General features: G+C 40.5%; 2 protein-coding genes across 2 annotated transcripts in view; both read left to right on the top strand.

The window, feature by feature from the left end:
- The first annotated feature begins 1,257 nt into the window (after window positions 1-1,257).
- Window positions 1,258-7,405, top strand: ndufv2 (NADH:ubiquinone oxidoreductase core subunit V2). The gene is made up of 8 exons (XM_084546279.1): window positions 1,258-1,408; window positions 2,425-2,487; window positions 3,592-3,654; window positions 4,094-4,210; window positions 5,098-5,266; window positions 5,689-5,798; window positions 7,010-7,086; window positions 7,211-7,405. The coding sequence occupies exons 1-8, from the start codon at window positions 1,367-1,369 to the stop codon at window positions 7,302-7,304; spliced, it is 735 nt and encodes a 244-aa protein (XP_084402405.1). The 5' UTR covers window positions 1,258-1,366; the 3' UTR covers window positions 7,305-7,405.
- Window positions 7,406-9,186: 1,781 nt separating this feature from the next.
- The window catches only part of ankrd12 (ankyrin repeat domain 12), a 34,313-nt gene continuing 16,062 nt past the window's right edge, over window positions 9,187-27,437 (top strand). The window contains 1 exon segment of the mRNA XM_084547326.1: window positions 9,187-9,345. The gene's annotated coding sequence lies outside the window, so the exon portion shown is untranslated.

The raw sequence follows: 27,437 nt of genomic DNA, 5'->3' as shown, positions 1-27,437 counted from the left end.
TAGGAGTTAAAATCAGGCACATGAGCATCCTTCTGCAGGTCACTGGGAGGGTAGTACATTTTGTCCTGGGATTCAGGAACAACTATTGTTGCAGGACAGATGCAGACAGGCCTATATCATCTGAGGGTGAGTCAGGAAACTGGTTAATCTGGAGCCACTGCTGATCTGTCTGGCTTGTCCTGAGTAAGGTAAGAACACTACAAGGCCTCCTGTGCAGAAGCAACACAATTCAGTATGCATGAAGACCCACCCCTAATCCCCGATCTGCAGGCTCTAGCTCAGTCTGCTTAGTGTCAGAGGAGCCAATCGCCTTACAGGGTACGGCACTCCCACTTTTTCATTGGATGAGCCTCCCCTGGCCTGCTGATCACATTATGTATCCAAGCAATGGGTGGGTGGAGGATGAGGAGGTGGAGGTGGTGCAGCGTTATGAATGCTGGGGATTCAGGCTGGCGGACAGAGGTTTGATTTGGGAGTGAGGGTGATGGGTGCACAGAAAAATAAAATAAGATAATAGAGACAGAATATAACAGTTGTTTACTGAGAGTGAGCAAATAAAATTCCAAGATATTTTTTAGTGCAGGAGACTGCAGTCACATTACTTTATTTACATATATTTTATATGTGTTTATTTATTTAGTTTTTATTTGCTTGTCAAGGGGATCACTGCTTAATGCTTGTGTGTTTTTAATTCTCTAACTCAACCCAACACATGTAGTTGTATTAACTGTTATATCTAATAATATAAGAAACAATTACTACAACTTAAACATTATAATTCATTGTTTTTAGGGTCAAAGCTTAGTTTTTATCTTCCATATTAAAAGATGCATGGCAGAAAATAAAATTAAAGTCATCCATAATACAGTAACTAAAGGAAAAAATGTACACAAAACAACAACAACAACAAAATTGTGATTAAGCTGACTAAAATTTGAATTACTCTTTCTTTCTTCTGTATTATAACTATATTATGTCCACAGATTCTATATCTATATTCTGACTGCAGCATGTTGATTTTATATTAAAATGGCTGTTTTTTTTCAAGCTACAAAATAATTAGGATTTTATATAATTATTTTATAAATCAGGATAATTTTAAATTTTCTGTCTCTCGTAGAAAACGCTGGTAAACATGCAACGTCATCTACCAATTCTGTTTCATAACACAGCCCGGAGGAAATGTCCAAAAGCCTGTTGGCATGGGATCGTCTGAATCTGGGATCGATTCAGCGTCGCGCAGACTTGACGTAGCGACGTCACGTCAGACCGTGTCAATCGAACCCGAGCGTGTGTTGATGTCTGCCGCTGGTGTCCCGTACATTTGCTAAAACGCTGCAGCGGGACCAAAACTTCAAGCCCCAAGATGTTTTTATCTGCTGCTCTTCGCTCCGCAGCGTCGCAGGCGGTATGGTTGTGATGTTATTTGTGGTTCTGGGCGAAGGTTTTAACGCCGTGTTCGAAAATTTGGAGACAAAACGTAATGACTCCTCACAAGGGCATGCAGGCCGCTAAGCTAACTGATGTTCTGTAACACTAGCATGCTAGCTAACTTAGCTCTCTGCTGTCAAGCGTTTGCAAGGTGATAACTGGGAAAATGAGGAATGCAGTGGAAAATTAACACTTGACACAAACATTTACGTATACAAGTGACTTTATTAGGCTCTCTCACATGCCTGTGGTTTAACTTTGATTGTTGTAGGACAAATTAAAGTGTGACTTACGTTGGCATACGTAACTCACTTGATAGTGTAGCTGTGCAAAGCAGAGAAAACTTAATTAAAAACCTTTTTCTTCCTACTATATGGCATTTTGTGACTGATAATTGCAATCTGACATGTAAACAGGTTGTTAACATAACTATAATATATGCAAAAGGTTGTATAAACATCGAAATCAATGCACAACGAATTCATTTTAACTGTACTACTCTTTCACACCTACGCTTGGACCCTCTAGGATATTTTAGGACCTACATCTGCAGTGTATGAATGCCAGTAATGAGGAACATATTTGTGAGACTGTATGGAAGAGTTATGTAGTCACACAACAAACCTGTGTGCAGACTAAAGTATATTAATTCCAGAGTATCCCATGTTCTTCTAGTCTGAATTCCTTATAACTATAACAGGGACAGTTGCGTTTGATCTCCTTGTCTTGTAATTTGTAGTTAAAACCTGAGAATGTGAATTATTTTAAGTAAATCTAGCTTCAAAAAATGATGCTGTGTAACATTAAGGACCTCACATTTTGCCTTTGATGGTGGAAATTTGGAGTAAGACATACTCATCACTCAAGTGTGAAAATGGCAGCATAGAAATGTAAAATTCAAATATATTTTTACATCAGGTGATAGAATACATCTTCTGTTTTATTCTCAACACACCACCAGGTCTTTTAACTGTCTGTTTTCTTGCGTTGCAGGCCAGGCAGGTCAGGGGTCTGCATCGGTCCGCCGCCCGCGCTGGAGCTGGTGGCATCTTCGTGGTGAGCTGCAATTTTTTTTTATTTGCAACACCGTTGACATGTGCACAAGATGCATCAGGGAAGAAGATGGTTGTATAAATAAGCTGTTCAGGTTTAAGTGCTCATGCCTGACACATATTGATGCCTATATATTGCGATTTTCAGTGGAGGATTTTGTAAACTGCTGTAAGAATTTATGAATAGTTAGTGGTGCAGAAAATGTTCAAATAGTGTCCAAATCACTTTCACTGTCAAAACATTTTACCAGTGACTTGTGTTGGTCCAGCTCTAATAGCTGTAATTATGTAAAAGCAAGATCCCCTACTACTTCTTCTTTGTGGCCTTGCAGTGTGGTCAGACATTTTACAATAGTTAAGAGTTTGGTTTTGGTGCAGGGACTCATGAAACGGGTGTCAGTTCATTGTCAGACCATTTAACTAGGAAACAATCCCGTCTTACTCTCTTACTCCAGTGTTTACATACAATACCAATGAAATTAAATCAGTCAGTCATGTGAAAATGTGACTAATGCATAACTCTGCAGCGTGTTCTTGCTGAACCAATCCCACAGGTATCCACTTTCCAAAAGTTTTTAATTTACCCAGGGAGCTTCCTTTAGAGCCTGAGAGAGTTGCACAAAAACATCACATGTGGTAATTGGCATGCAATGGAAACATGCTATGGTTTCAAAGTCCCTTGATGTTAAGATGTTTTGACACCAAAAAAGAATTTAAAAAATGAGTCAGCACTTCTGTTCATTCAACAGTTGTTTTTTTTTTTTTTAAAACTTCTAACACCATTAAATTTGAAGCTGTTCTGTTTCTTATTTGCAAAAAGGATATTTGCTGCTCACAAGGGGGCAGTGTGTGCAGAAGCAGATATAATGGTTATCCGTGTCGAGTCATTTCTATTGCTGGATAGGAGCACTTGTTTTCCTTCTGGTACGATTGCTTATTAATGTTAGATTCGACACTATTAGCTGCTCTCAAGCCTATTACTTACTACTCACTCTTACTCAGAAATTAATATCTTGTGATTAAATATAAATCGCTGATTTTTAGGTGTGCACAGTTGGTGTACACAGTGTTTCCTTTTCTTTAACATGATGGTATTTTTTGCTTTTAGCACAGAGATACTCCTGAAAATAACCCCGATACTCCCTTTGAGTTCACCGAGGAGAACAAAAAGGTGAGCTGGCATCTGTGTTGAGAATTTTTATGTGGTTTTTCATCTGAAGCTAGTATCTGATGTTTCTCCACTTGTGTATTGAGAAATTTTAGTGCTTCCCCATGTGTCAGTATTACGTTAATCGCATTTATAGCTGTGTTTTGTTACAGTTGTGTAGTCCCCCCTCTGTTTTAAACCAGTCTGTTTCACTACCTTCAGCAAAACAATAAGTTTTGATTGATGATGATGATGTCTACCTGTCGCTGTATTGTATAGTAAAATATAAGCACATTTATTTAAAAGATAAATAAATATTGTCATAATATTAGTTCATTCTTTGTTCATATCTGTGCAGGACATGGCATAAATTGGTCTTAATTGTTAAGGGTAATACAATAATTATAGTCACGAGTGAGTCTGGTTTGCAGTCCTGATAAAATGTCTTTTATTTTTCTTGTAGAGAATTGAGGCCATCATTTCAATGTACCCCCATGGACACAAGCAAGCAGCCACCATCCCAGTGTTGGATTTAGCCCAGAGGCAACATGGATGGCTCCCCATCTCCGCCATGAACAAGGCACGGTGATTTCTTTTCTAGGATTTGTTCTTTGACATTGTGAAGTCATACTTTTTATTTTAGTAATAGTTATCTAATTGCATTCCTGCAACAAGTCAGCCAAGTTGAGCCTGTTTAGAGAGGATGGTCTCAGTCCATTTGCGATGACTCTTATAATTATATAACCTATAATTCTAAAGCTAGTCTTATTAGTCCATCTCCAGCAGTTGACCTGATGCATCTTTAAAAGAGAAACTTCCTTGTGAATAACAAGGCTGGGTTTAATAATAAAAATAAAATAAAAAAATCCACATTTGAGGGAGATTCCAAACACGACAGAAGTTACAGCACTGAGAGCTAAAAGTGTGAGAGGGGAACATATTGTGGAAATACCACACATCTCTATAACCAAGGACAGTATGTTTGTGAAAATTTCTTACATAACTAAGTAAAATTATTTCGAAATACATATCTCAAAAATAAATTGTTGATGATTTGAGTCACAGCAGCAGTGCGCCTTCTCAGTAAACACATGAAAACATTTTCTACATGATGCTCAGTCACAGTGAACATATTCAGGACACTGGCACATGAACCACAGAACAGCAATAAATGAGTGCTGATCGTACATTTTCAGTCCAATTAGGTAGATAGATAGACTTAAGATATATTTATCCCGTGGGAAATTCGGTTATTATTTCCACAAATCCAAATTCAGACCACTCACAAAACTGTTTAGTGTTGAGGGCGGGTCATATCTTTGTCTCATTGCCTCGTGAACATGAAACCAAATGCATCATATTACTCCCTGAATGCAAACAAAATATAAGAGTGAAAGCACGTCTATGAATGCTAGTCTGTTTCACCATGGAAGTGAGGCTTAAATATTTGTAATTGTTTTCATGCAGGTCGCTGAGGTGTTGGAGGTCGCTCCGATGAGAGTGTACGAAGTAGCGACATTCTATACCATGTTCCTGCGTCAGCCTGTGGGAAAACACTTCATTCAGATCTGCACAACAACACCCTGCATGCTCTGCAACTCAGACAGCATCCTGGAGGCCATCCAAAACAAACTGGGTGAGGGAGACCATTTTCCATTTTTATGCTGAGAAACGAAGTGAAGACGAGAAAACGGAGATGGAAACAAAACTTTCTTTAATTGTGTACGCTGGCGGTAACAGATATCGGGAACAGATATGTTAATAAACAGTCGTCGGCGGTATTCAAACAACAGCACGCTGTAGCAGCAAACAAGACGAAAGAGTTGAGGCCGGTGCGCGGCTGACATACTTCGGTGTGTGACATTTAGTAAAGGGACACTTGTTTGTTCTTTCATACAGCCAAATACTGAGGCTTTACTTTTTGTCGCAGCTCACGTATAGTGTTGCAGTTGTGCCATGTCTGCTCAAGTTAAAATACTTGTTTCAGTAACACAATCTGTAGATTGTTCAGAGGAGATTATGTGAACACAAAGCCTTTCCTCATTTGTGTCTCCGCAGGTATCAAGGTTGGAGAGACTACTCCAGACAAGATGTTCACTCTAATAGAGGTGGAATGCCTGGGAGCCTGTGTGAATGCTCCGATGGTCCAGATCAACGACAACTATTATGTGAGTGCTCTGCGCGGACGGCTTCCGCATTTAACATTATTACTAAATTAACAAAATTAGGTTAAAGCCTGAAATTAGTTTTGCGAAGCAAGTCTGCTGAGAATACATCTCTCAGCCCTCTTTCTGGGTTGTTACACTTCTATACAGTCTATCAAATTAATAATTATACTGGTGGGATGATAACATTTATCTTATTCATGAATGAGATAAAAATTTTAACACCAGATATGATTTAAAAAGTCTTTTTTTGTGTGTGTTTAAACATTACACGAAACTGATTCTGCACTCAATTATCACGGGAGAGCCAGGTATTGCAAGCTGAGCACGGTTGAGTGACCCAATTAAAGCAAATACGACAGCGAGGAAAGGAGGAACTTTTCTGTATCACCTCAAACTGCTGAGGTGTGATCATTAGAAAGAAAACGTGCGACGAGTTAACACCTAGAGCAAAGCGGCGCTCACTTTATGTGAATAATTAGCACTCAAACGCACACGTCGGTTTCAATCCATTCAGTCATATTCAAGATTGCACATTTGTTAAATACGCACGTAAATGCACGCTTGTTTGCCGTTTCTAAACCTGGAGGTAACAGATTTTTTTTTTGGCACACATGACAGACAGAATAACGTAACCTTTTAATTCAGATTAGAGATAGCAGTGCACATTCGATAACGTTTCACTGACTCCCAGTTGTAAGTATTCTTGGCACTTATTGCACATTCTGTGTTTCTGTCCATTTGGAGGGTCATTTAGAGTTCCTCTAAATAATAAACACATCTTCCCTGTTAAACATTTATTCGTAATGACATATTGTGACATTTAAGAGTGAAGTACCCATTTCAAACATACAGCAATGACACCATTAAACATATTAGATATGATTTATATAGTGTAGACCTAATAAGGAAAGATGTTATTAGTCAAAGTGTGTTGAGTATTATTTACAGCACAAAATGATCAGCTGTATAGTGAAATTGTACAGAAATAAATAAGCTCTGCATCTCCTAACATCACATTTTGATGTCCGGAAAAAAATGTCTTTTTAGGGTTAGAGCTAAGATCATCATTATACACTCAATTACAAAAATAGAATTTAAACCTCATAAGCCTCACTGTTTATTTAAAATGTAATAACAAGGTTACAGATTGAAGGATGTGAAAATCCAGGATGCTGCTTTCTCCTCATTTATGCTGCTTTCTTCTTGTTTAGGAGGACCTTACGCCCAAGGATATCGAGGATATTATTGATGAGCTCAAAGCTGGCAAAATCCCACCACCAGGACCTAGGTACATGCTAAGTGTGCATTAGAGATTAAATCATCTATTTTTCAGATGATCAGAGTTTAGAAATTCAAGCCATATGTGCACTGACTGCAAGTGAACACATGTTTTTGTCCTTTTTTTTCTACAGGAACGGTCGTTTCTCCTGTGAGCCCGCAGGTGGATTGACCTCTCTGACGGAGCCTCCTAAAGGGCCAGGCTTCGGCGTGAGATCGGACCTGTAGACGTTTTCAGGCCACTGTGTGCTTTTGCCGAAAGCAAGTTATCCCTGAAGATAATGTTTAACTCGAACATATTGTGTAAATAAATTGTTCATGTACCTGTTCTCTGGGTGTCAGTGTGTCACTTACATGCACTCACCCACCAGTTCGTTGGGCTCACAATGAAGAATATAACACTTGATCTGTTTCTATTATTTTGACAACCCCATTTTAGTCAGTGGGCTAGGCTAAATAACAGAAACACCGTTATGCTGTTTCAGCATCCACTGAATATTACAACAGTCATGAAGAGGGATTTAATGGAGGACAGTTAAATTACAATACATTTATTTTCACCACGTTTTGGCAAGTGAGTATAAAGGTCAATATTTAGCCTTATAAAATTTGCTAGAAGTGTTATTCTGACTTGTTTTTTGCTGCAATTTACAGTATTTTAGTTGAATTATGTCATTTCTGAATGAACAACAAGAGACTACACCTGGCATAGTGTGTTACTTAGCTAAATATCACCTAGCCATACCACACAATGCCATGCCATAAAAGAAGGAAGGAAAGGTTTATGTTTTTCTATCGTCAGTGCCACGTAAGTAACAACCTTTATTTGACAAGGTTATAAAGGGTGTTATGTGACTCTCCATATATATACATGAATATTTTTGAAACTGGTCATACACGATGGCCCAGAATATCTGTAATAAAGTATAGCAATTCATAATTATTAAATAAATATATTGATTATTTATCTTTAGGAAGACTTTAGGATGAGGCCTGAAATGGTTACCAAGATTTATCCTGTCATAGAGAAACGCTTTAATAAAAACTGACACACAAATTAAGATATGATGCTCAAAATGCTGCAATGAATTGACATTTTTTTGAATATAAGTATTTTGGTTTTAAACAGAAAACTATGGCGTTCTGCTATTAAATAATTATGTTTCTTAATGAATCTCATCATTTAAATCCAGACATATATAAAACCTGATTGTGCACAACAACTAAATGCCAAAAGTAACTTGCTAATCAGACTAATTAGAGGCATCTTTAATAACACCAGTGGAAAATATAATTACAGCCTTCTTAGTGGAGATTTTGATTAGTAAACATCTTTAATGTTAATCCGTGAAAAGCCATTATATGATAAACCCGATGCCCCGTTCCAACAGCACAGCCCACATCCCTACAAATGTTCCTGTCATTTCATTTCCATCCCGCCCCGGTGGCGTTTTCGTGTCTAGCCGGCGCCCCTCCCCCCACTTCCCTCCCTCCCTGCCTGCCTGCCTGCCTGCCCCGCAACATGCCCTGTGACGCATGCGCGCAACGTTCACCATGATGCAAATGTCACTGCGCAACCGAATTCAAAGCCGAATCGTACAAAGAAATGGCGGGCTCAAAAGGGGGCGAATGGCCGCGATCGGTTTGTTAAATCAAACTGCACCTATACTATGTAGCCGTGCTCGCGGGGAAAAATAAAGCAGCCGCCGTTGCTCTGTCAAGCTCGGCCGCGATCTTCGAGAAAGTTCCCACTGACCGCAACACAGCAACGGAAAAGATGACGTCAAGTGGCCATTCCTGTTCTCCCTCTACTTTCCTCTCTATACAAATTCACAAGCCAAAAAAAATAATACGCCTGGAGACCTTACACTTGTCGCTAGCTCACAAAACCAGAAAGCACAAGTAATATTCTTAACAGCAGAGGTGAAGGTTTACTTACAGATTAGGTAAAAATACAAGTTAAACCGTTTGACACATACCCATCTACAGTCTATCCAGCAGACGGAGACCTTATAAGCTCGGTGGGGCTCGGGCGGTCACGTGACTCCCCTCGACCAATGAGAGCGACGCTTGCATGTTTTGCTGGGCTTTTCTCGGAGCGGACGAGCGACGAACGGCTGGGATGTTTTCAAAACCCAGCGATGAACGTCACACAGCCGTAGGCTACGGTTAACGTCCAATATTTAGGAAAGAATTGTTAATATTGCGCAATATTCACACGCAGAGGGACCTTGAATGAGTCGGTGGGAACTCGTAGCCCGGTTTAAAGGTAAGCGCGGTGCAAGGTTTGTTGTTTGATTGCTCCGGAACATGATAGGTGAAAATTTCTAGTCAGCGTTAGCCGTGTGGCTAAGTTCTACGAGGCTAGCGTTAAGCTAACTTGACGTAAACTGCGTGCGAAAATGGAATGTTATGTGTTTGCGTGGGCTTGGTATAGTTGTGCGCCACGTGCGTTACACACACTGAGCACTTTCTCCCCCGGTTATTAAAAAATCCCCCCTCCCGGTAGCTGCGTTTTAATAAGTCGCTGCCTTTGACGCGAGGGTACAGAACGCCGACAGGAAAATGTCGGGGCGAAGCAAGAGTGAGCAGGGTTAGCCCCAGTCAGCCAGCGAGGCTGTGTGTGTAGGGCTGGAAGCGAGCTTGCTAGCTAGCTAGATTAAGCGCTGGGGAGGGGGATCGTTGTGAGGGCAGTGAAGAAGGGGCTGCAGTGGGCTTTTGTCTCAGGCTGTGCAGTGCTCTCTCGTCTTGATTATTGCCTTTTAAACAAAAAAAAAAAAAAAAAACGTGAATACGAATTTAATTTACGGCGGCCACGCAGCTGCACCAAACAAAAATATTTACTCGTGAAACGCATTTGGCCAGATAAGCTGAATACCTTAGCTGATAATGTTTACTATCTATGAACAAGTTGAATTTTTTTTTTTAGCGCTCAACTACGTTGCTTGCTGCGCGTTGAAGGAACGCACGAGCGACATTAACGTTACCGTGAGGTGGGTGGTGTTGTCTGCATTGATCTAGTCTACGCCACCGTTTATTTACAACCGCCACAGCTTCGGGGACAATAGCTTACCAGACCCATTACAAAATATAGTTTTCGTTTTTAAATACATATTAGGGAAGTAGCGTAGCTCAAATAACCAAGAGCTTGCACCAACCAGCCACTGCCTGTGACATCTTGGGGGTGTGTTGCCTGGTACAAAAGCTGCCTGTTTTAGATGGCTGTCTGTGCAACGACCAATTTGAATCACCCAAACCTAAACCTGAAATAAAAATTGCATCAACACCAGGAGCTCTGACTACAGCTGCTTTTACACACGCTTAGACGAAGCTCATAGAAACCACAAGCAGGTCCCTAGCATTGTATTACTACCTGTATTTTAAATATTTGTTTAATACCTTTTGTCTGCTATTAATATAAGATAATGAGTCGATTAATGTCAAAACATTTGACATAAATATTAACGCAGTACATAATGATCTGTTATCCACATTCTAAATTCAGCAGCACAAAATGTAAAATATATTTCATGCCTTTTGTACGACACAGGACTCTTAAGCCTGCTAGATAATTTATTCTGTTCACAAAATTATTGTTTTGTGATTTCATGATGTTTTTTAGTGTTGTCGAGAAATGCAGATGCTCTGATCACAAAGAGAATGGTTTGTCTCTTGATTACTTAACACTAGTTAGGATTACAACATAATTATTCTAATTATGAAAATGCTTATGTCAACGATACACTGTAAAAACCCACAATGATTAAAGAAGCTGTGTAGGTTTTACATCCAAAATAGAATCACAAAAACTAAAATAAAACCCCATGTCCCTTTTTAGTTGGGGTTGAATATTACTATTTGTCTAGGTACATTCAAATAGTAATAAAAAATACACTAAAGCCTCTTTCTTTTTGTTAAATTGTCAGAAGCTAAATGGTAGCATCTGGGGTTTGTCTTATTAGTTGCCAAATACTTTCAGGTACACACCAACTCATTTGGAAATACAGAGTTGTCAAACACGATACCGTGGCAGGTTTAGAGTTTTGCGGATATTTATTTCAGTCATTATTAACCCTTGATCCAGAAAAGAGGATCTAATCGATAAAGTCGACTGTGGGAGTGTGCTTAAGGTTGAATGTCAACAATCACACTTTTCCATGACACGTCATGTTTTTGCATTACTATCAAATGTCGTTCCCGTTGATAAGAAATTGCATATGATCTAGTATTACAAAGTGATCTTATTAATTTCGCAGCAGTAATTTATATATTTGAGAAGACAAAGCTTCAGTTTAAGTTTTAGCACCAATGCATTAATGTATCGACATAATAGTAAATAACACGCGGTCAGAGGAGTTTTATTTAATGTCATTTATCCATTATTTCTGATGTTTTGATGTCTTTTTACACGAGCACTACAATAAACAAACAAATCATAGCCCTGCCTGTGCAGAAACTGTTGAATGATTTTTATGAATAGAGCTTATTATTGTGGTATTAGGATAATGGGGCTTCAGATCTAAGCACAGTGTCTGCTGCCAGGGTTGATAGTCTTCATTGCCATTTTGTAGTTAATTGTACGTGCAGGGATTAGCAGGCTTTTCGATGGCGTACCAGTGTAATCAGATTCACCCACTTTGCCGAACGTGACTTTTGGGTTGTTCTCAGTAGGTGCCGTTTTAGTGCGTTTGTAATGTGTTTGTATCAATATCTCAGTACTCCACTGGCAACTGAAGAGACTTCAGATGGTGATTTGGCTGAGAATGAATGAGGCCTCCCACAGAGCTAAAGGTTGTGAGAACACGGGTTGGACAAATTATTGATATTGCAGTATACCGCCATACTGTTTTTTTTTTTTTTTGCAGTGCGTCACGGGGGGTTCTGGCATCAGTACCTGTTTGTGGTGTTGAAGCCAAAGCCTCTTGCTTTATGTAGTCACTCTAGAATAGTTTTATTTCTGGCGGTTCAATCTTCTGCCAGTTAATTTAACGCCGATTAAACAAACCACGTGTCACAGACTGATATTAAACATCAACTGTGCAAAACGGAATGGGCCCAAACCTGTTATTTATTTATTTTTTAAATAGTTTATTCAATTGTGTGGTTGATCCTAATAATACGCAACCTCAACACCACAGTCTTGATTATTTATCTATATGTGTAAATGTAAAAGTAATACAAATGTACACATTCACATTTATCAGTGACCAGAAAAGTATAAAGATATTTAATAGCGTGTAGTTCAAAGCTGTTACCTCACAGCAGATATTAAGCTTTTGTTGATTGGCCATTTAGCACCTAGTTACTACTGTGAATGTACCAGTTGGTAGTGGGAGATCGGTATCTGGCATATTTTGTAGTTGTTTATTTTAGCTATACCATAAACCCAAACCACGTCCCTTTAGCATCAAACTGTTGCCTTCCTCTTCTTTGGCTAGCGTCAAAGATTTTAAAAATTGAAGAAGAAGAAGAACCAAAATCATGCGGCTTAATATGTCTGCTGTGTGAAAGTACTTTTACTCTGGAAGATAAAGTCAGTCAGACAAAAATTTGTAAATTATGCGACGTGGATGTTTGGCGAGGTGGTAGTAAGAGATCAGGATTAAATACTAATAACTTGATTTGCCGCAAAAAAAGAAACCTTAATATGCTGAGTACACTCAGACAAACGTGGAGTCTGGAGATGAAGTCAACACGAAACTTGGGGGACTTTGATTGACTGATACTAAATATTAAAAGTTTGCTATCAGATCGTGGGGCAAAAAAAAATCCCTAGTTTCCACTCCTGCAACTGACCTACACCGGGTCAACGCTATTGTGAGCATTCATGCTTGTCTGCTGTTGTGTTGACGTTCAAACGTTCTGCCAGTTGTATTTTGTTGTTGTGGTGGTTTACATTGTGGTTTCACGTCAGACTACGGCATAGGCTACAGAGCTATGGTATACCATCCAATGCAGAACTGTAAATCTGTATTAAATAGTTTAATCATGGACACGTTGCATATCAATGAGTCAGAATACACCTACGTGCTACTTTTGTTAAGTAATCTCGGAAGAGGAGCACTTTACATTTTTGACTTTTGCCAGCTGTACGGACCTTTCGCTGAGGTCTAATGAAAGACGCATGTCAAATGATGGGTAGCGTGTATTACAGGACCAGTGTGCTGGATTTCTTTACTTTGTTGTACTGAGGTTAAGTCCACTGCTCAGCTGTTTGGGACACAAAGTTTGCCTATAGTCAGAAGGCAGTTCCCAAAGCATTTAAGCCTTGTTCAGTTAAGCTGGAAAGCTTCCACTGTCTGTCCTGATGGACACCATTTTTTTCTCCTTCAAACCTTTCTGACATTGGATAGTAGGTGTTGCCCATTATCTGTAACGTTCAGAAACAACCAAGCACTTCACGTACTAAGCCTGGTATTTCATTTCAGCTTCCAGTGTATCAGTTTAGAAAGACTATAAGCATTAAATTTCTAATGTCACACAGCACCATAACCTGGCTCGGTAACACCCAGGCAGTGTCTGGATAGCTATTGTGTTATGAAGTGTTATTACGAGGCATAAACTCATAGTCTGAGGCCTCTGCGAGCCATTACCTTTAATGTATGTGCCTTGACTTGTGATAGTCAACTTACTAATGCCATCATTAAATTAAGACGTACGAACCGAGCAGACACTGGTCAGATGCTGGTTGACCTTTAGCTTGATGACTGTCAATTTCAAAGCCAGCTGGCAAGTCTTGTAATTTGAAATCCAACCAGTTCCCACAACAGAACACGATGCGATACTTTTATCAAAATTGGACACTGGATACGTTTATTTCCTCTTTTTTTTATTGTTTTGTAGCAGGTTTCCTTGACTGACTCATTTTGATCTTGTTTTTGCCGCCCCTCCAAAGCGCTTTCTTTCACTTACCCATTTTCTCTCAAACAATAGGCTTGTTTTTACTCCGATCCACACAGCCAGTGCACTGTTTGTCACATGGTGTAACACAGTCTTGTCATTTGCTTGGCAGAGAAGCCATGAGCGTTTGTTTTGATGGACGGATCTCCCCACTAACGACGCGCTGAACAGATGTTCGTTGGTGACGCCACCGCGTATTGATCTGTGTTCCTCGATGATATGATGCAATCTGATGTCATTTAATGTTTGTGTTTCAGTGCGTAAATTAGCCGCTAACTGACGGGTTACTTGATTGACAGAAAATCCATTAATTACAAGTAATAGTCATTAGCCAAGTCAAAAACATTTAGGGTCGCAGCTTCATATAGATTAAGAGTTGTTTTGCTTTTAGAGCATCTCGACATCATAATGGTGCTCTGTGTTGCGCAAAAGTGACAAGGTTAATCATTTTCTATGGCGCTCCGGCTGCGGTACTGGTTTGTCGACTTTCGCAACATCCGTCAAGAACTAGATTTGGCCTGTTTGAAATATTATTTTCTCTGGCTGTGCCGGCGACACTTGGTGCCAGCATCCATCCCCTGATCACGCCCGGATGCATTGAGTTACAGGTCTGGAAGAAATCTTGATTTTCCTCCAATTTCTGCCAGATCGTGAAAATGAAATGAGGGAGGCTCTGCAGTCACATCACTTTTACACGTGCAGTCCAGGCAAATCATACAGGCACGGAGAAGGGAGTGCTACAGGAGTTCAGATGCATATGGTCCAGGTGCGCAGGACTTCCAAATTTGCTAAATTATATTTAAACCCCTACAAGATTGTCCATCTTTAGAAACACAAACGGTGACAGGACGTGCATTATATGTAGCTGGGTAACAATATCGTCGATGGCTTGTGTGTATATACTGTAGCCTTTCCAGACAGCTTATAAGCCTCTTAGAGCATAGGGTATTGACCAAGGTGCTGTGGTGCAGGAACAATTATGTAAGTGCACACATTATTCCCTCTCTGCAGTCCCATGCTTTAGGAATTTAGTTTTCATAGCAGTGGCTTTGATTTTGTTTTCGATTCTTATTTATTTGCGTTTATGTACAACAAAACACACATTTTATTATTTTTTAACAAACCGGCAGCAGTGTGCATGTCAACAGGTTTGTGCTCCAGCTATTTCTAGGTCGTAGATTTAAGAAAATAAGAGGCGGCAGAGTAGAGGAGTGCCGTACAAATGCAGATCAGTGGAATGGAAAAGAAAGTCTTGAGCAATTTAGCAGTCACTGCTCTCTGCGAAGGAAAAAAAAAATAAAGATCTAAAATGGTGGAGTTTTTTTACTTCAGATTTAGCTACAGCCTACTGAATGTTTGGGCTATTTTCATGTGAATCATGAGATGAGTCTTCATGAGGTTGTGCCCTTTTGTTCTCAAGACCTTTCTCATGAGAGGTTTAGTCTAGCTGGCCTGGATATGTTTGGACCTGTATTTTGTCTAATTGACGTAATCTTTGTCATCTTGCGTCAACACATGGCAGGTACGAATTCTTGCTGTGATACAACTACTTAACCCAGATAACACTGTTAATGCAGTTCCTCTTTTTCTGTTTTGAGTGATCACACTAGTGCCATATCTTCAGGGAAACCCCCCAAAAACGGTCAGTTTTTGTTTTACTAACTCCTCCCCAGCAAAGTGACGACCCGTGCCTGTTTGTCGTCGTTCAGTTGCCGTTAATGGTCATTGAGGTCGGCGTAGCTCACCCTGACTTGGTCGTGATCAGCCTAGAAGTTGGAGTGAGATTTGAAATAGTTTCAATAAAAAGAAAAAAACAACAACACTAGGAGCCAAAGGCAGAAATCATCCGTTTCCTCTATTTCGGGCAGCTTAAAATTCTTCTCTCTACCACGTTTGCTTCAAGTTGTCGGCTACATTTATTGTGTTGCAGTTCAGACGAGACTGTGAAGGCACCAGTGCTGTTTATAATATGAAATGCCTCCAGCCAGGCCAGAGCCTATCTGCAGTTGGCTCCATCAGCCGAGTACGAGCGTCTTCGAGAGGCCCCAGCAAGCGTGCATTTGTGCAAGTGTGTGTGTGCGCGTCTATCTATGTGTGAAGAGGGTGGAGCCTCCTGATTACACAACATGTGCTGCCTTTTGCCAGCAGCTGAATGTGTGCAGAGCGCTGTTTTTGTTTGGTGCGTCGAGCGCAGTGTCTCGGCGTATAACGGCTTCATAATCCACTATGTGCTTTTAAAGGCTGAAAATCTAAGGGCCTGTGACCTTCCTGCAGGACTCTGAGTACAACTCGACGGCACCGGAGGAAGGAAAAGCTGGGTTGTGATATTACAATAGATTTTTAATTATTAATGAGCCCTTAAAGTCTCCTTTTATGAATGAGCAGTGAGGGAGATAGCAGCGTCTGCTGATAGTTCAGGGTGGAAAAAGGCAATTTGACAACGGGCGTGTGGTTTGCATTCTCCATTTTTGGGCTGCTTTCACTTTACTGATGCCAAAGAAAAGCGTCCATATCCTGTTTATTCTGGCTCTGTTTGTGACCATGATTTTGGAGGAGCGGAAGACCCTCCTGCTTTAAAATAGTTCACTAAGATTAATATATATGTATTTTTGTAAAGGACAGTTTCGCCAGTACCTGACTATGTATGAGCTTTCTGGGGGGAGAAGTTTGATCAAACCTGGTTAATCATTCATGGATCTGTTTTGCTGTTCAATCTGATCTGTTTCCACTTAAATAATTTAGAAAATAAACCAAAAACTGCATCTATGACTGCTATATTTTGTGATCCACTGCGTATATTATCTGGAAAGTGACCTGGAGCATACTCTAGCAAAGCGCCTGCTTACATGAAACTGAAATTGGATTTTGAATACATATTTTTTTGGCCCGGTGTCAGTCGGCTGTTTAACATAACTCTAATATTATCTAATAGAAGTTAATATGTTTGACATTACAGCAATGTATTTATTTATTCACACAGAAAACAATGTCGGAGTGCTTTTTGTGCACGTTTAAACTCTAGTAGGAGCTGGAAACCAACGTTAAGCCCTCTCACACAAGAATAGAAACATGTTCAAAGTGTTTAAGTATAATCAAGTGGGTCCTTTATTATATTACAATACAGTTTAGAGTTATTAAAATGTGTTTACCATTGACCCACTCCAGTTGTGCATTTGTGTAAAATATATATGTGTATATAATTATAGCAACAAACAGTTTTGATGGAATTTAAACATTTAAACTCTTCAATATAAATTGGAATAAAATAACCTGATGTGCGTTGCTTTATTTGCGCTATGACTAATACTACAGAACAGATTTGTTCGTTTAGTTTTACATAATACACGCTGCTAAAATAACAGATGGAGTATTTGCAGTCACCACACCCACTTTTATACCTAGTCTCTTGCTGTACATTTTGACACTGTTACGAGCCAAGGCAACAAAATGACCCGAATGACAATAAAGTCTGTCCATGTCTATAAATTATAGTTTATGTCATCGTGCTCGTGCAGTTATATAACACTGGGGGTGATATAAATTTCTTAATCGTTTGATTGCTGTGATTGTTTTTGTCTACGTTAGCGTTATGGAGTCTATCTAAGATTCGTCTCATATCCGGATGAATAATATTTGCATTTCCGTGCCGCTCCGTCTCTTGAAATCTAGACCGAGAGCTGCTTTTAGCGAGAGCTTGATTATCAGCCCTTAACGTAGTGTTTACTCAACAATCAGACGTGTTTTCTGCCTCTGCACAGTAAAAACATTTCTGAGCTGACATTAACTACTACAACACAGAATAATTTGACTCATAGTGCTTTTGTTTGTTTATATCTAAATATCTTATCTATCTATCTATAGATGGTTTGACAGTATCAGTCGCTTTGTCCAAGTCTGAAATCACACTGAAGTGCTGAGTACACTAAAGTGCGGAGAAATCAAGGCAGCTGTTCATATTTTGTAATAAGTCATACCGGTATTAAGCTTTGGATCGATTGTTGTTGGAGTAAATTACACCCAACGTTTTTAAAATGCTCTTACTGTTCAGTGACAGAAGGGACGTAAAGGCACCAACTCCTGATACAGCATATGTCTAGTATGGAAAGCAGACCTGCTTTGCTGCCCACAATGTTTTTTGTGATGGAAAGTTGGTCTGGAACGTCTCCATTGGAAGCTGATTATGCTCTACCAAAGATCTGTTGGACCGATCTAATGATTTGGGTGGGCTTTATGTGGTGATGGACTAACGTCGTCGTTTTCTTGCACCTCATCTGAGTTTCTTTTGTTTTTACAATGAGTTTGGTTGTAGGACTATCTAATTGCATGCAGAAATATTTTATTCTCTATTGGTTGAAACCATAGCAGCACCATCTTGCGAGTTAAACCCAGAGCCTGGTCCGAGAGTGGAACCACGAAATCGACGGAGGAGCAGTTCCTCCGTACATCTTTATACAGTCTATGGTTGAAAACGTGTCACACAATTCTGATGATACCACATTAACACCGATCAGCCGCAACATTAAAACCACCGAGAGGGGAAATAAATAACAATTATCATCTCATTACAACGCATTGTTCTGCTGGGAAACCTTTGGTCCTGCTATTCACGTAATGTGCTTAGTCACGTACCACCCACCTAAACATTATTGTTCACCAGGCACCCACACCTCATATATGAACGACACTCTGATAGCAGTGGCCTTATCCGTCAGGTCAATGCATCCTGCTGCACCACAAAAAACTGCTCAGGAATGGCTCAGAAAACACGAAAAGTAGCAGCCCAAGGTGTTGACCCATTCTCCAAGCTTTGGAGTATTTTTAGGATGTAGTGGAACAGGCCTGATCCACAGAGCCCCCTTCCCTCAACCCATAAGACTTCTCTCTTCTAACCTTTACGGACACGGCCAGAAGGCCCATGTCCATTCCTTGTGGGAGACGTTTTGGAGGCACAAGGGAGGCCTACACAATATTAGACCATAATGTTGTGGCTGATTGGGGTATATATTCTTATAAGAATCGAGTTTGGCTTTACCAGGATAGCAAATGTCTGCAACAGCCTCTTTGACCGTCGGTGGGATTGTGTCCTTTAGCCCCTCACAGGCTTGTGCTTAAAATTGAATACAAATCAATATAAAAATGTTGATTTAAATAGTCTGGTTTGGATTTAATGCCCACTGTAGAATTGCACCTGCTGCAGTTACCTAAATATGATTGCTGCCTACAACAAAGACTGAAGTGTCAGAAAATAGGCCTTCAACTGTCTACCGTCTACCAAGCTGGTCTCACCAAGGCTTTGTCTGGCAATGCAAAGCTGTGGTTTTGGCTCGGCACAGGCAGCCATGTGTCGGGCCCGTGATCGCATCGACAGCTCATCTGGCCTAATAGGATGTGACAGGTGTAGATGGAGTGATGTCTTGAATGTCATAATGAAAACTGACACACCGTTTCCCCTCACGGTTTATTTTTTATTTTTTCAGACTGCAGCCGGCGAGTTGCTCATATGGAGCCCGGTAGATGGGAGTCCTTGTGGTTGTGACACCTTGTTAGCTGCAGATGTGTTTTGTTTTATGGTGGTGTAGGTGGCTTCTTTGCCCCCAGGGACTTTAAGCGCTGCTGACAACTTGTCCTCTGTTGAAAGGAAAAAGGGGGGGGGGGGGGGGGGGCGATGCTGTTTTTAAAGGAGGCGAGTGTGTCCAGAGATGACGAGGCAGTTTTATTTATATACACTGTGCAAAATAAAGCATCAAAATACGAGGTTTATTTTGAGATCCCACGTTGTGTCGGCTTATTACTTGGAGAGGAGTCAAGCTTCTTCACCAAACAAGCTGCATTCCTGTTTTTTTTCATATACTTATAGTACACTGTCATTACTCCCAGTTCCATGATCTTGCTTATTTTCATCAGACTTTTACTCTCCATCTACAGCAACAGCTCGCCAGTCATGTGAGCTTGGCGCTGCGGTGGAAATAAGAACAAGACCCACGCCTAGGTCCCGACCCTTGCTCTGATATCTCCCTCATTCCCTCCCCCCCCTCCCTTTTAACCCATAATCGCCAGCAAAGGCTTCATTGTTCCAGTCCTCTGCTTGTGTATCTGATCATTAACCTACATTCAGAGCGGTGGCGGTAGGCTTCTTAAGGCTTTCAGACGCTCTCAGACCAGTTTTATGGGCGTGTTTCGGTGCGTCCCGGAGCCAAGCCTTCTTGTCCTGCCAGTAAAGTTAACCCAGTTTGCGCCTGTCGTGTACAAGCATGAGTTCTTTTTTATTTATTTGTTTTTATTTTATGAGGATTTTGATTTGTGTACGAGCCATGTTCCGAGCCACTCCCTTGTGCATTTAGAGCCGTTCCTATTTTTTTTATGGAAGCCTTTAAGTGATGGATAAGGTTGTAAAACTGTTCAAGCTTACATAAGAATAAACTTTCAGGACTATTTCTGGCTTATTGCTGGGTTAATTATAAAGCAACAAAACTTTGTGTCCTTACAGTATTTTATGGCGATTATATCGTGGCTGATACTACGACAAATTTGATTAGGCTCTTTGTGAACTTGTCACTTGTCACACGTTCAAAGGGTTGCTTAACTTTATTGGCAGTCGCAGCCCGTGTTTTTTTTCCCACGTGGACGAGGTTAAACCAGATCTCGCCACCTTTTTCCCAGTAACGTTGCCGGCTCATTTATGCAACTCTGCAAAAATCAAGTGGAACGAAGGCCAGACAGAGGAGCTGGCAGAGGCGTGTTTCTTCTGTCTGACATTAGGGTAGCAGGAGGTGAACAGACTCCTGGAGGCATGCAGTGTCTTTGGCTGTTTGTTTGGCCGTGTTGAAATATGTCTCCAGTTCAGACAACCCAGTGACGGGAGGAGGAGGAGGAGGAGGGCTGCACTCTCCTTGTGCCTTTTTGAACTCGATGCACAGTTGAGTCTGGAGAATGACGTGACAGTGGAGACTTGAAACATTTGTGTGTTTTATTTTTTTTATGACCTTTTAAGCAAGTACTGCAGTAATGTCTTTCCTTGTTTTTGTACATGCTTAATAGTTAAATCTATAAATTGCATTGTCTCAATTATGAAGAATTCAAGATGGCAACAGAAATTATTTGAAATATTTTAGGGTCACAAACTATAAAACATGCTTATCAGTACATGAATAAGCTGAATGAGAGTCATTTTTGCTTTATTATTGTTGGCCTTTTGATTGGTCTGCTGACCACCAATCAGAGGGGTCAAGTCCTGACTTCCTGTGCTACTGTTGCTAGCTAAGTCAAACGGTAGCAATACTGGGGTTCATTTCTCTTGAAAACCAATAGACTTGGCTAACATTAAAACAAATGATTGTGATTTTTTTGTACAAGTGTGGGTTTCGCCGATGATGCAACCATACAAAAAAACCCTGAAAACAAAATGTGAAAAGACTAGTAACTTTTCCAGTGTCGGCCCAATGTTTAGCACGGTTGCTAATGTTAGCTGTTTGGCCTCCGTGATACCTTTACAACCTGTTATTACAGAATTTCACAATACTACAGTTTTTTTTTATGAATCGACTCTCACATTGCTATTGTTTGCCTAACCTAGCAACAGTAACGTAGGAGTAGGAGTTCCCTAATTGGTCGTCAGCTGACCAATCAGAAGGCCAATGAGCACCATGTGACTGACTGTTCCATGCAGATCCGTACGCCATGCTTGCATTTTAATTTTACTAATGGTTTTTAATCTTTTTAATCTCATCATTTTAATATTTTAAATAAATCTTTAGTTCCATAAAATATTTTTTAATTAACTGCTTTTTTGGGTATCATATTTGCAGACCCACAATTTTTATTTTGTAGTCATAAATTCTGCTTATACACAATAAACTGGCAAATGTTTAGTATTTTTACCAGAATAAAATTAATGAACATTTTTATTTTTTTGTAGAAAATTCTCAATTATTGATGGAAACAATAATATTTTTTGTTTATTTATGGGGCAGCCTACATGTTTTGTGTTATTTTGAGTGAGGTATTTGTCTGTGTCAGGCATTTAATTTGCTTCACGGTATGAGCGTATACGTCGATGGCGTCTGTGTGCATTGTGTGTGATTATATTGAAGATGGCTGACACTTTGCTTGGTATTGTTGCCTCTCCTGCCCTCTCCTGTAGTCTCAATAATCGAGCCTTTGCGCCTGGCTTTGTCCTGCTACTCATTAGGGAGTCAGGAGGAGGAGGAGGAGGAGGAGGAGGAGGAAGGCTGGGAGTGGATGTGCAGCAGAGAGAGACCTCCCCCATCATTTAGCCTGACGGCATACAGGACCACAAGCACGTGACCGGCTGTTTACTGTTGCAGCAAGCGTAGTGTGTCTCCTTGAGCTTGCTACAGATTTGCCTCATATTGCAGGGAGAGCTGACTGTGTGTTGTAGATTTTTAATATTTTTGTCGATATTTCAGTTGGTTTCCTGCGACTCTATAACATTTGAAACCCGGTGATACGCTCAGAGCTTGTTTTTCAGTAGGTTCCTTTGTGTGCGCGATCGTAAGTGCAGCCACATGGGAGACCAGGGGAAAATCACATGTATTTTCCACATGGTGTGTGTGAGCGGTCACAGCAGGCGGTACTCTGGAAGCTGTAGTGGAGTAATGTTGCTGCTGCTGGTGGTGGTGGCGGCGGTGGCTACGACGTACTCTGCGTGCTGTGTGTCAGGCCCGGTGCTATTCTTAGCCTCCTTCCCTCCCTGTCCCGTCCTGCAGTCAGTGGATCAGTTTACTGTACTGTGTGTGCTCTTCGACCATCCCAGCTATGCCACCATGTACTCTCAGTCCGACCCCCTTTCAACATACCTTGCCACGCCAACATCACCACCTCCACCGCTCTCCGCAAAACCTCCCCCCTCCTCCTCCTCAACCACTGCACTCACGCAAGGACACGCACTAGCAGCCGCTCTGCTGTCAGGGCCAACATGCTCCAGCACTACAGGGAAATGGTTGTTATTGTTGTTAGTCAGGAACCAGTGGATTTAGAATGCAGGAACGCCAGGTTATAAATAAATACAGAGACATCTGCTTGTCGAAGGACCAGCAGTGCAGCCGGCATTCTTAACTCGAGATTTCCGTGGCTTGGCTCAGCCGGTGCAGATGGATATTCCGTATTTGAAACATTCGGACTCAAATTTATTTTATTTATGTCACCACAACCGGTTGTTACGTGTGAAGAGGAGAGTTGAAACTGCTGGCTTAGTATTTTAAAATGATTAAATGCACATTGTGGATGATAAATAATAATGTGGCTGCACAGTAAACTTGAGCAATTAACTGGATAGAATTATATAGTACGTTAAGAGTTTTCATTTTCACTTTCATTATCACTTAATCAGCCAATCAGACTCTAAATTTCACAGTTAAGTGTTTGTTCTGTAAAAAAAACTAATTACCTTTTCACACTTTCTTAAAGCTTCTTAAAGACATATTAAAATGTCATTGTTCTTGGGAACAAAGGCAAAGAAATACAGAAAATAATTACAATTATTATTATGATATGTTTAAAGTCCTTGCTTTTGTAGAATAATGAATGAAAATTCAAATTAATTGGTCGAATATTGACAAGACAAACATTAATCTGCCTTTATTTTGGTAGTAATTTATTTCAGGATCAGGGAGTTAGACCTTTTATTCAGCCAAAACAAAAAAGAAAAATAACCTTTTACTTCTGGTATTTAATGGATAAAATGTTCATTCTGTTCTGTGAGGAAATATTGGCAGATTGATTGATAAATAAAATATTAGCATTGGTTGTTATATTATATTTTGTTGTCTCGTCAGTGTCTTCTCCTCGGCTTCTGAATTATTCACCACCTCCCTGATGTTGGGAGCGAGCAGCATGCCATCCCGAGTGTCTCTCGTGTCACATCTCTCTCTCTTTCTCTCTCTCTCTCTCTCTCTCTCTAGTACATCCCTCATCCCTTTTTCCAGCCGTGATTCTGCAGTTTGATTGTATGTTCCTGTGGTATTAAGTGGGTTAGATAATTATTGCTTTCATTGTTTTCACTGTGCGAGATCCCATGCCAAACTAATCTCGGCTTTGGTCTCTGTGAATTGTCGCAGTCGTCGAGGAGGGTTTTTTTTTTTTGATCCAGACTTGAAACAGCCCAAGGTTAATGGCAGAGCTCGCAGGGGCTTATGCATCCCGGAGCTGCTCATGAAACGCTGTGAATACGAATGCCAAACTGGCGAGTGCCCAAATACCTCTGTAATTATAGTCACACCCTCCTCGCCTCGTCTCCGGGCCAGATTGGAGTCCCGTCAGCGTTTGTTTTCTGGTCTGGTCCCGGCCTGTCCATACCGCTTCAATACCCCCGACACACTAGCCTCTTTACACCAACGTGTTCACTGTGGGCAGCTCAATTCTCCCTTTCAGCTGCGTGAATGACAATGCTGCTGCATACTGGCTATCTGCTGACTAATGACGGACCTCTCGCTGGCCTCGGCTGTGAACCAGGGCTGTGTGTTGGGAAAAATGATATCTGTCAACACCGTGCTATTACTGGGGATCAACGGGGGCTGCGAGAATATCCCAAGAAACTAAATGTTGGATTCCTTGTAGTCGTCTCACGTGGGTTGATTTAGTGCTAAAACAAGAATAACTGGATCCACTCTGGGAAGTAAAATGACACGTTCAGCTACTTAGATGTTAGATGTGCTGTTGCTTTCCAACAAATGCCATTCCACCGTTAACAGTGCTGCAATAAATCTTCGCCTCGTCAAGGTTATTGTATGAACTTATTGTTTTAAATCAACGAGCTGTTGATTCAACTGTGTTTTCATTTTGGAAGCTGTGGTTTGTTGTAATATTAAATCGTATTATCTTGTGCCGACGCATGCTTCTGTTAGAAACACTTGTGCGTTTAAATTAATTCGGTTTAATAGCACCACAAACTGCATCCTCTGAAATGATCATGCAGTTAAATTACCACTGTTTCAACACAACCTGATAACAGTCATGAAGCAAAGATTTAGGGTTAGAATGGATTTGTTTTCACCACTACTCCTAATGAACTGGCAAGTAACTGTATGTTTAGTTGCATATTTGATTTACGTGAAAAACTATACGCCTGCAACTTCCAGTTTAAGGCGTTAAGTCGTCGTGAACAACGTGAATGTCTTTATATTTGGGACAAATGTTCTCTTTCACTCTCCGAGGAAGTAATTTGAACGTTTGGGTCAATGTTTTTGGCCACAACTCACAAATTCATTCATTAGTTCTTCCTCTCCCCGAATGACAACCATAATAGGAGACGACCCGGTCCTCCGGTTGTCCACCGCATGTGGACATCATGTTTCCCGCAGGATGTTTTTCTCCGGAATCATTCAGTATAATAATAACTTTATACTTCATAATCACAGAACAAAAAAAACAAAACATGAAGTGGTAGTTTCTTTATTTCCGAGACTGTCGGCGTTATGCCTAGTCCTGTCTTGATGATCGGTAATTTGGCCGCCCTGTTTATGTCATACCTGTCATTCTCCTATCCTGAAGTGCTTTAGTTAATTAAACACCTAAGACTTGTGGTTGCGTAAATCCTTAATGTGCTACACGGCGGTTCTACGGGAACACGATGTCTATGAAATGCCAGAACATGCTCGCTGTTCATCTTGTATCTTGATTGAATCTCTTAATTGAAGACCTGTAGTCTGCTATGATCCATTTATCTATGCTGGTAGGTTTTCCTTTTTGCACATTGGCATGGACTGAATGTAATGGTGTGCTGATGTTTACATGGTTGGCATGTTCTTCTTCTTCTTGCCATGTTTGGAGCTGTCTGCCACGGTTTTAAATTCACTTTTCGGCGGCATTGTCTACGGCTTGCCGAAGTAACCCCCGGTTTGTCTTGCGCGTAAAGTGATGTGTTGTGTATCTTAGTCCCGCAGGATTATTGTTTTGCAGTCGCTGCTTTAGTAATGGAGACCCAAATGGCAGGATGGCTGCCTCAGTAGATATAAACAGTACGTGTAGATGGAGACGGCCTATTTATGGAAATACTGCAGTGTAGAATATGTTGGTGAGGTTAATTTTCTTTTTACAAAACATTTCACAGTTGCATCCTTTTAAACGTGAGAATTTTGCTTTTTCCTATCAAAACATTAACTTCAGCAGATTGACATTTTGTTTTTAGACCAAATGATCAATCTAACCCAAATCTAACCCTACTAATGGTGGGCCTCTAACTGGTATTGGTTCAGCAGCACTGCTTGTCTTTCAAGGATGCTGGTTGCCCTTGTCCTGTCAGTTTTTTGGCGCCTGCCGTGCGTACAGGCCCACAGGAAAAACATCACGCTGTAGAGGACGGGGTTGAACTGTGTCAACATTTCATCTTTAAATCCTTTTGACTGCACGAAAACTCATGGACGGACGTGAACTTGACAAATAGTGAAGTACAAAAGAGGGCATCCTTTATTTTTAAAAAATCAGACAAGACTAATTTGTTAATCTGCCAATTAATCCAGTGATGTTTTTGTTTATAAAACGGCAACCAGCAATGTCTCTGAACGTATCGTTGATCTCAATTAGCGCTACAACTGCAATTACGTGGAATACGCTGACAGTGTTTACATCCATCCCCGGTGATGGGGGGCTTTCACTGCTAGGCCACATGACCACAAAAGCCCAAACCTCATCGTCAAATGTGACAGAATCGTTTTAAAGAATTGGACGCCTAAGACATTGAACACTTGAAAAATGAAACTACCTACCACATCTGGAGGCTTTACAACCCCAAAGCGACGAGACACCAGTGTCAGTATTTGGACAGTTACAGTGAATCTTGTCTGATTCTTGGTTGACTGTCGGTGCCTGGGAGTTGTAGTTCTGTCCTGATCTGTGTCAGACAAGGACTCCAGGTCCAGGGCTCCCTGGAGCAGATGCTTGCAAGTTGTAAGCATATAGAGCTATAAAACTAAGCTACATAGATTCCCATTAACACTGTGCTCTAAGTGGGTGTTAGCAACCATTTGCACATTAATAATACATTGATTGTAATATCCAATTACAATCACAACAAGCTAATTAACGACAGACTATAGTAAACAACATCTTTCTAATTAGGTGTACACTGAATAACTCTTAGTTTCCTGTTGAATAGTGTCATTATGTTACATTTAAGTTTAAAATGGGTTGTTAGGAGGAAATTTAAAGAAAAACTAAATGGTAGAAGTTTTATTAAGTTAACATTAAGTTAACCAAAGGATTAATCGACTCCTGATCTGAACGTTTAAACATTTTTCAAGCTGTTGTTTGGAAGGAATCTCCAGAATTCTTGGGTGAATTTGTACCGAGCTACAAGAGAGGTGATTGCTTTGTGAATAAGTGGAGTACTGAAAGTACAATCATCTGACTTCCTTTTCTAAGAAAATGTTTACTATGGTCTTTAAAGTAGTAATCTGGATGCGAGTATTGAGTAACGGGGCTGCCCCGCTCGTTTCGCTGGGTGTA

Source organism: Chelon labrosus, assembly GCF_963514085.1.
Source record: "Chelon labrosus genome assembly, chromosome: 6".
NCBI lineage: Eukaryota > Metazoa > Chordata > Actinopteri > Mugiliformes > Mugilidae > Chelon > Chelon labrosus.
This window is presented reverse-complemented; position numbering and strand designations above follow the sequence as displayed.

Excerpts from the sequence above, each read along its gene's own strand:
- ndufv2 (XM_084546279.1), top strand. The coding sequence starts at position 1,367 with ATGTTTTTATCTGCTGCTCTTCGCTCCGCAGCGTCGCAGGCG. Across the intron at positions 2,488-3,591 it reads GAGCTGGTGGCATCTTCGTG|CACAGAGATACTCCTGAAAA; the intron begins GTGAGCTGCAAT and ends TTTTGCTTTTAG. Across the intron at positions 4,211-5,097 it reads CCATCTCCGCCATGAACAAG|GTCGCTGAGGTGTTGGAGGT; the intron begins GCACGGTGATTT and ends GTTTTCATGCAG.